A 10,000-nucleotide genomic window follows, 5' to 3' on the forward strand; every position below is an offset into this window, starting at 1 on the left:
TTAATCGATGTCCAAGAAACTGGCCCAAAGTGTTCTTTTTTATTTGCCTGAGTCCTGGCAGAGACTGCTGTGACCTCCCATTGGCTGCTTCGTGGTCACCTGACCTCAGGAGAGAATGTTTTCCGTTTGTGACACAATAAACCGTGGCGCCCTCCGCTGGCTTGTGTATGTCTTAACTCAGACACAAGCAGTGGCACTCATCAAAGTCCCTTCCCTCTCGACTGCAGTGAGTACTCCCAGACTGCAGGGGGCGCTAGCCGTTGAAGCAAACACGTCCCAGCTCAAAGCCAAACTTCTGCTTGCTGTTGCCGAAGTCCGACACGACCACGTCCATGATGGGAAACATCTCGGAGTCCGGCGAATCGAACTCTAGCACAGTCCTCTCCTGCCCAACGCGTGACTGCAAAAGAGAACAATCTTGTATTTATTACACACACACACACACACACACACACACACACACACACACACACACACACACACACTTCTCTTACCCGCCTTCTGTCCTGCCCTTATTACACTAACCTTACGGTGTAATACATGTGTTACTACAACCACAATTACATGTTATATTTAGATTGCCAAGTAGTCAAATGTGTGCTACAAAAACCTTCATTATCCATTTGTGTCAGACCGTTAGCCCACTCTTGGTGATCAGTCAGTGCTACGTTAACAAATGAGCATGAATCCTGTAGGATTCATAGAGACTGATCAAAAGACTGAATATGCACATCTGTAGTTATTCATAAAACTCAACAACACATTAGAACAAAACGTAAACCACACACAGACACACACACACACCTGACAGCCGTCCCGGAGTGGCTGGATGAACTGCGAGTTCTCGTGGGTGAGCTCCTCGCCTCCGCTCCCCCTGAAGCGCAGTGCATGACTGTACCCCCCGGAGGCGCTATCGTACCAGCCGGCCGAGTTCTGGCACACGTAGGTGAAGGTCTGGTGGGCTGTGGCACTCAGCAGCTTCAGGAAGTTCAGCTGCACCACATGCACCGGCTGCCCACTCACGTCCGTGTACACAAACTAGGAGGGCAGGGTATATATTAAGAACTTTTATAATATAATATTATACAAAATCATAAATGATATTATATTATATTGTTTATTTATTATAAGTCTGTATAGACAAATTAGGAAGAGGATATAAGGATATAGGATGTAGGGTTAAATGAATACATTCATTAAATGAATCATTTGTTTAGTTAATCACTCATTTTTCCATAATTTTTCATTATACATATTATATAAACCCATGCATGAAACAAACAAATGAACAAAGCATAGATAAACTAGGAAGAGAGGATAAATATATATTAAGACGCTTTGGACTATATCATAATCATAAATGCAATGATTAATCATATTCATAAACATAATCATATAAATAATGTCTGTTTGCAGATTTTAGGATCTGATCTGATGTTTTGTGAATTGATCAGGGTTTACTGTGTGGGTTTCCTGTCCGGTGTCTCACCTTGGAGCCTTTCTTGAACTGACTGTACCAAGTGCCAGGCTTCTCCTTGTTCCATGCAGCCAGTTTAACCTGTTTAATAGGCCAGTCAAGCTGTCAGTCAATACATTCAGAGTCCTAATTGGATACACAGTGTAAAAGTGGGTGTTCCGATAGGGTCGTATCATTATTACATACACTGTACAAGTTCAAAGCGTGTGTGTGTGTATGTGCGCCTGTGTCTTGTGTGCGTGTGTGTCTGTGCGTGAATCTGTATGTTTGGTTACCCACCGACTGGAACTTGCTGTCCGGGTCCAAACACGTGTCTCCCTCTGCCGTGAAGTTGCAGAACACCTTGAAGGCATCTCTATGGCAACCCTGGTTCGGGTCAATCCAGTATTCACCTGAACCATGTCAGAGAGAGAGAGAGAGAGAAAAAAGAGTGCAACAGATCAGTGACTTCCGGGATGGAGAGAACCACATATCCTAACTAATGGGAAAGCAAGAAGGACGGATAGACATTATGGATAGATGGATGGATAGATGGATGAATGAAAAATGAATGGGAGTTTTAAACGTTGCAGAGAAAAGGCAGATTGAAACATAAATGCATATACAATTACTCTGCAGAGTCTGAGTCTGAGAGAGATGGAGTGTTGCACTTCAATGGCGAGGATTAATGATGGATGAATAAATGGGATTATGGAATGATGTATGGACAAACAGGATGAATGCAAGGACAGATATAAGCACAGGCGGGTGGGTGGATGGATGGATGGATGGATGGAGGAAGAATGGACTGAAGGATAGAAGGACGGTCCGAAGGACAAATGTGTGGATGGACAGTTAGAAAGGTGTCCATCCACATCTGAGACAGGAGTGAGTGAGAGTAATGTAGTTGCACAGCTCATTGTACACCCAAAGGACGTTTGAAATGTTTCATACTGCTTCAAAGACATTGTGATTTTGTGTGTGTGTGTGTGTGTGTGTGTCTGTGTGTGTCTGTGTGTGAGAGAGAGAGAGACAAAGAGAAAGAGATACGTAGAGAGATCTAATGTGCATTCATGCCTCTGTAAGTAAGTGTCTCTCTCTCTCCCTCGCTCTCTCTCTCCCTCTCTCTGTGCTAAAATGGGAAATGTAGAAGGCCTATCCATAAAGAACAGACACGGCATCACATCCCTGCCGTGTTTACGAGCACTTAGAAACACATGTAGGGTAGCGGCGCGATAGATGGATGTGCCGCTGAATAGAGTGACCATAGACACAGCGTTAAGGTACACGTGTTAAGTGAACATCTATAAAACGGTGCTTTCTACACATGGGCCACATATGGGCAGGGTGGCGTGATCACTGGAGCCTTCACAGGCATATAAGAAACCCAATGGACGGGAACAGGGTGGCGTGTTGAATGTATGGATGGGAGGATGGATGATGAATATATGGATGAGTGCCTGGCTGAAAGGGGGAAAGAGGGGGAAAAAGTAGAAGAAGAGAAGAGAGTGTAGAGATTTGAAAAGCATATCAGTATTCAAATGGGATGGTAGACAAGTTTTTTTAAGACCGACATATTATTCCATAAATAAACTGCTACTTCTAATACTAATAGATAAACTACTACTACTACTACTACTACTACTACTACTACTACTATTGCTACTAATTCTGCTACTAGGGCAATTCCAAGCCCATCCATACAGTAACGCCAACACAATGCCATGGTATTTAGTTGGCGTTATGGACGTGACAGTTTTGTGTGGAATTGCCCAATAACAACATTGTGGGTTTGTTTTGTAAATACAAACAAACAAACAGTACATATTAAAATACTGGTAGATAGTTATATAATTGTGAAAATAAGTGAAACACAGATACTGGCGAGTGTGAATGTGGAGGTATATGTATGTGTGTGTGTGTGTGTGTGTGTGTGTGTGTGTGTGTGTGTGTGTGTATGTGTGTGTGTGTTTTGGGGCGTGTTCTTACCGTCCTTGTACTCAGGGTGGCAGTACCAGAGCTCCTTGCAGGTGCGCGCGGGACTGTCGAACGTGCCCAGCGGCGTGCGCATGCTCTCTACCTCCACACGCATGGACGACAGCGAGGCGAACACCTCCTCCATGTCCTGGCCCTCGCCACCCTCTGCTGCCGCCGGCTGGTCGCTGAGGAAGATGCCCTCCTCGTCCACTTCCTCCTCTTCCTCATCTGCGTCGCGGACGAGCGTCACCGAGTCGTCCTCCATGGCGGCACCGTCCACAGTGGTGGGGTGGCGACGCCGGCGGCCAGTTCCGGTTCCGTCGCCCTGGTACGGCAGAGAACGGCTGCTAAACGCTGGCAGGCCCTGAGGAAGGAGAGAAGGAACATGTTTTGTTGGTTTGTTTTGTTGTGAGTATAAAATATATAAAATAAAATTTTGTGAACTGAGCTGAATTAAATTGAATACATATCATTTGTTACTACATATGTGTTAATGTGTTTCACATTGAGTTTTCTTTAGAGAGAGAGAGAGAGAGAGAGAGATGTACATATGTGCTTGAATGTATGTAGTAATGCTTTTGTCAATACATTTGTTATGTCTTGCCAATAAAGCTCTTTGAATTTAATCAACATTGAATTAAAAGAGAGAGAGAGAGAGAGAGAGAGAGAGAGAGAGAGAGATAGAAACAGGATGGTAGATGAGAATGAATGAGAGATAAAGGAAGAAAATGAAGGAGATAGGTGAGTTAGAGAAGATTACTGGAGGTCCAGGGGGTCCAGCAGGGCCTGGGTCACCTCGGGGGCCAATAGGTCCCTGCAGATGGAAAAACAGAGCGTGATCACTTACAGTCTGTGTGTGTGTGTGTGTGTGTGTTACAGGACACATACTGCTTGGAGGCCGTAACTTTGGTGCCAACACTAAACACTGTTTACTAAGAAGTGGGCAGTTGGCTACATTGTTGGCTTCAATTGGCCATTGAAAATGAATGGGAGTCTAAATACATCACTGTCTTCAGTGCTATATATTACACCTCCATGGCACCTTCCATTGTTCGTGGCTCTGGGAATGTAAGCTACGAAGGGGAGGCTGGGAGACATATGGGCCAGTGGTTTGATGGATGGAAGGAGAGACAGATGATGGAGGAGAGGAATGATCACTTCTGAATGGTTGTGAGAGGGTCAAAGGTGAATTTACACACAGGTGGTCCAAAGGAGAACGCACTGATGGATAGGTGCGTGCACATATATACATGCAAGCCACACACACACACACACACACTCACTCACACATACAAGCATGCGTACACACATACACACGCACAATCACACACAAGGACACACATACGGATGCGCACACACAAAAATGCACATACACACACATGCACGCACAGAAAACATACACACACACGGGTAAAGACGAGAAGCTTTGTCAATGAATAATGAATGACTCTACCCATTGTCATTAATCACACTTAGTCACAGTGAGCTCAGATTGCCTCACCTGATTGCCTTTGGATCCTTGCTGGCCTGTAGCTCCCTACAAGAGACAAAAAAAAAAAAAATAATAATAATAACACACAACATGGACTCTGGTGCTCACACAACGTCATGCTCGAAAAGTGGAAACAGCGCTACAGAAACAGAAAGGTACCAGGACATTTTGATTATATACAACATTGATCCCATATATCCGAACCTAACGGCAGATGGAACGTTTACATTTATTTGAATATGTTTGAGGGAATGAAATAACAGACAGAAAGATAGTCAGATACATGCATACATACTGTACATACATACATACATACATAAATACATACATACATACACACACACACACACACACATACATACATACATACATACATACACACACACACACATACACACATACATATATAGATACATACATACAAACACACACACACACACATACATACATACACACATACATTCAATGCCTCACTAAAGGGAAGAGGAGAGATAGACTCAATGCCTCACTAAAGGGAAGACTTCTCTGCTTAGTCTGTCTGCCTCTCCACCCTCCCCATGTTTGAGTACTGACTGCCCACCACTGCTTTACTACTGTTTTACTACTGTTTTACTAATGTACACAGCCTAATGTTTTCACTACTGTTTTACTGCTACACTGTTTTTCATGCTATATTAGCACACATGATCAATGGCTGCGGTCAGGCTTCTGCTACAATACTGAATGAATGAATGGCTATAACCCTATTACCTCAACCTGTTCTTGCACTGACATAGTTTTTTATTTTACCTTGTCTACATTATACTTTACTCTCCTATTTGTCCATATTATTTATGCTGGTCTCTAGACATTACTCTTGCACTGTTGCACTGTTGGACTAACGTTGGACTACTTTTTGCACCTTCACCATGACACTCACTCTCTTGAGCACCTTGCCATGCACACATAACTAAGGACTATGGTTGGACTACTGTTTGCACCTTCACCATGACACTCACTCCCTTTAGCACCTTACCAGTCCCGGCCCTGTCACTACAAGCGTCTTATGCTTGATCACCCTGAAGCACATTGGACTTTCTTAATTTAATTTATATAGTGTATTTAGTATTGTTAGTTTTCTTATCTTTCTTATCTTCTACTGTCTTTATTGTACAGTGGAGTTTAGTTATATGTTTATACTTATACTTATGTTTACCATTTCTGCTGTAAGTGCATGTTGTGTGTGATGTCTGCATGCTACTGAGACCCTTGAATTTCCCCTTGGGGATCAATAAAGTATCTATCTATCTATCTATCTATCTATCTATCTATCTATCTATCTACATACATACATAGACACATACATACATAGATACATACATACATACATACATAGACACATACATACTATATTAGATACTTACTGCGAGACCTGGAGGACCAGGTGGTCCATTGAGGCCTGGAGGACCAAGGGGACCCTACAACATGGAGGAGAGAGAGGGGATAGAAAAAGATAGAAGTGGAGAGAAGAGCAGGAAGAGGAGAGGAGAGAAGAAGGGAGGAGAGAAAAGAAGAGAAGAGAAGAGGAGAGAAGAAGGGAGGAGAGAAAAGAAGAGAGGAGAGAAGAGAAGAGAGGAGAGGAGAGGAGAGGAGAGGAGAGAGGAGAGGAGAGGAGAGGAGAGAAGAGAAGAGAAGAGAAGAGGAGAGAAGAGGAGAGAAGAGAAGAGAAGAGAAGAGAGGAGGGGAGAGAAGAGAAGAGGAGAGAGGAGAGGAGAGGAGAGAAGAGGAGAGGAGAGGAGAGAAGAGGAGAGAAGAGAAGAGAAGAGGAAGAGAAGAAAAGAGAAAAGAAAAGAAGAGAGGAGAGGAGAGAGAGGAAGGAAGGCCTTGATTAGACTCAAGTGTTCATACTAATACAAACAGCTGAGGAACCTATGGAGTTGCTGCTCATCCATCCTTTGCTGATGAAATGTTTACGTTACTCGGACCATATGGAGTGCGTGTGTGTGTGTGTGTGTGTGTGTGTGTATGTCTATGTTTTGGCGAAAGAGAAAGAGTTACAGAGAGTGTGTGCATAACATAAATACATGCTAAATCTCTTGCTGCTCCAGTCACTGTAAGAAACACACACAGACCCTCCACGCACAAGCCTCTTCAAACGGGTCATCTTGGTCTTGGTTCATCGTTTATGAAACTGCCCTTTTGTCTATTTAGTCATCATCCGTTTGTCTAGTTGTTTATTTGTTTATTTTTAAACTCACCTCCTCTCCTTTGGCTCCTTGTGCTCCTTGGTTGCCAGGCAACCCTCTGTCTCCCTTCTCTCCGGCCTCACCAGGAGGTCCGATCAGGCCGATAAGACCGCCGTGGCCCTGACGACACAAACATATTGGAGTCTATCTGTGTGTGTGTGTGTGTGTGTGTGTGTGTGTGTGTGTGTGTGTGTGTGTGTGTGTGTGTGTATTTGTGGGTGCAGGTTTGGTGCTTGTGTGTAAGTAAAAAATAAACCTTTCTCCATGACCACGCAGACACACAAAATTAGAATCTGTGTGTGTGTGTGTGTGTGCGTGCGTGTGTGCGCATCTGTGTGTGCATTTGTTTATTTGTTGGTGTATGTGTGTGTGCTTGTGTGTGTGTAAAAATAACCTTTTCTCCTTTCTTTCCTGGGTCTCCTTTCAACCCCGGTAGTCCTGGTGGACCCTAGAGGTGAGGACACATGTCAGTCCAAGGTCTTGGTCAAAGGGAATCATTTTGTGACATCACACAAATGCGGAACCTCACCATAGGTCCAGGAGGTCCTGTCTGGCCGGGCGGTCCATTCAAGCCTTGTTCTCCCTTGGGAAAGAAAGAAAGAGAGGAAGAAAGAAAGATAGAAAGAATAAAGGAGGGAAGGAAGGAAAGAAAGAAAGAAAGACAAGAAGAAAAAAGAATGAATAAAAGTATATTCTTAATAATCACATTCAGTAAACACGCTTTTGCGCCCACTTCAGGCATATTTGTTTCGCAACGTGCGTGTAAAATCTGTGCGAGGTATGTACAAACAGGCCGCAATGATGTAAAAGCGCAAACTGCCTGTTGAAAATGGCAATTTGCGATTTTCGTGTCATGCATATGAATTTATGGGAGGATCCAGGAGAAAGTGGGAGTTTAGCGTAAAAAGATGGGAGGGGAAGAGTAAAGAGCGCCTAATTATGTATTCCGCGGTATGTACAAAGACTGCTCCTGAAAGCGCACGTCTATTCTGCGCCCAAATACTTCCGCCTTGTAAAAGCAGGTGTTAATCCAAATTGCAGTTCAATGCGCCAATAAGAGAACCTTTCAAACACAACAGAATCGCTATTTAGAGCACCAGTTTTGTAAGTTTGTACTATCAAAAGCAACCTTAACTTACGTTGGCTTTTCGAATGTCTTACTTTCACTTTCATACCATTCACTTAAATTTTCCTACTTGCTAGATTTGACCAATCTTCCATAGCCTACGTGCACAAGTAGTTTGAGTAGAACTACTGTTCTTTTATCTCCCTGCTTGTTGACATCTTATCATGTATGGTATTATTTCATGATCGCTAAACATTTGATTCTTTTTAATGTTGTCATCAGTTAACTTCATCGCTTGTACTGTACAGTATGTAGGCTCTACCATTCAGTTGTGGACGTTCGTAAATTGTGTTTATGGGCGGAGAAAGGCAGAGAAAGGCGCAGTTTACACTAAGCTGTGAACGATTGATAAATACGACGGAAACTTGGGTCTGACAGCATACGCAATCTGCGGTGTGTCCATGACGCTGATAACACTACGTTCGCAAATGTATGTACATCTGGCCCTGTGAGTCTCACAAACCATGTTCACATGCATGTGTTTTCTCAGTCGGATTAAAAGGGAAATGTTGATAAGGTTGATACGGTTGTTGATATTTGTTGATATTTGTTGATAAGTTCCCCCACTCAAAACGAACACTAACCAGCTACATGAAAGTGAGCACAATTTGGCCAAAAGTGCTTTGGATGTGATTCACAGACTGCACCTTTAACTCCCCCTTTAAAGCATCTGTGTGTTGATGGGACTCACCGCTGGCCCAGGGATGCCCCGGAGGCCCTGTGGTCCAGGTTTCCCAGGATTCCCCTGTCCACCCACTGGACCGGTCTTCCCAAGAAGCCCCTCATATCCCGGCGCTCCCTGGTGTTAAAGACAGCGCATGACACCATTCGTAAATTGTTTTTTAAGCATTTTCATTAACCAGGAAGCAATGGTTTTACCGTTTTTTTTTCTTTCTTTTGCAATATACTAAATGTCTATGTTAAGTTTAGGAACATTTGTTTTAGTGATTTGTGTTTGCCCTGTACCTTTTCGCCTTTCATGCCTGGTTTGCCCTCTTTTCCAACTGGACCCAGGTGACCCTGTAAAACACAAAAGTCATGGGACAACCACATCAAACAAGCACAGTCAAGAGATCTCCTCTGGATATGTGGAGACATGGTGAGAGAGAGAGAGAGACAGGGAGAGAGAGAGAGAGAGAGAGAGGGAGGGAGAGGGAGAGAGAGAGAGGGAGAGAGAGAGAGGGAGAGAGAGGGAGAGAGAGAGAGAGAGAGAGAGAGAGAGAGGTAATTGATGCAAGGAGAGGTGGAGCAGTACTCACCCTTCGGCCTGGTCTCCCAGGTGGACCTGGTTCTCCTGAAGCCCCTGGAGGTCCCTACGCATGGTGCAATAAGAGTGGTAAACAAAAACAACAAACAAAAATAACAACAACCACAACCACAGCAATGAATAGTATTCAAACAGAGAAGTGAGGAAAGTTACAGTAGCACTATGTGTGGGGAAGACAGACTCACAGCTTTGCCTGGGTCCCCATTGTCACCCTTAGATCCTACTGAGCCGTCTACACCCTGACGGAAATGAATTAAACGGTTAATTACTTCATTAAAAACAACAACAACCACAACAACCACATCAAAAGCAATTTGAACTCAAATCAGCTTACATCACCAGTTAAACATTTAACTGATAAAGTAATTTCTCAAATAGCCTGAATTGGCTGAGCAGGTGAGTGAATAATACACTAAACAGGACAAATAGACAGAGAGAGAGAGAGAGATAGAGAAGG

General features: G+C 43.6%; 2 protein-coding genes across 2 annotated transcripts in view; both read right to left on the minus strand.

Annotated features, from left to right (window-relative positions):
- Nucleotides 1-10,000, minus strand: part of LOC121718035 (NACHT, LRR and PYD domains-containing protein 12-like) — a 1,225,568-nt gene that overhangs the window by 512,303 nt on the left and 703,265 nt on the right. The gene's annotated exons all lie outside the window — the stretch shown is intronic.
- Nucleotides 1-10,000, minus strand: part of LOC121718037 (collagen alpha-1(XI) chain-like) — a 77,467-nt gene that overhangs the window by 1,331 nt on the left and 66,136 nt on the right. Inside the window, 15 exon segments of the mRNA XM_042102818.1 lie at nt 1-400; nt 805-1,038; nt 1,490-1,558; nt 1,757-1,869; nt 3,446-3,797; nt 4,194-4,247; nt 4,935-4,970; nt 6,329-6,382; nt 7,163-7,270; nt 7,545-7,598; nt 7,680-7,733; nt 8,968-9,075; nt 9,243-9,296; nt 9,536-9,589; nt 9,729-9,782. The exon segment at nt 1-400 is cut by the window's left edge and continues 1,331 nt beyond it. Of these exon segments, the coding sequence (XP_041958752.1) occupies nt 254-400; nt 805-1,038; nt 1,490-1,558; nt 1,757-1,869; nt 3,446-3,797; nt 4,194-4,247; nt 4,935-4,970; nt 6,329-6,382; nt 7,163-7,270; nt 7,545-7,598; nt 7,680-7,733; nt 8,968-9,075; nt 9,243-9,296; nt 9,536-9,589; nt 9,729-9,782 (1,545 nt within the window). The 3' untranslated portion in view covers nt 1-253.

Source organism: Alosa sapidissima, chromosome 9, assembly GCF_018492685.1.
Source record: "Alosa sapidissima isolate fAloSap1 chromosome 9, fAloSap1.pri, whole genome shotgun sequence".
Lineage (NCBI taxonomy): Eukaryota > Metazoa > Chordata > Actinopteri > Clupeiformes > Clupeidae > Alosa > Alosa sapidissima.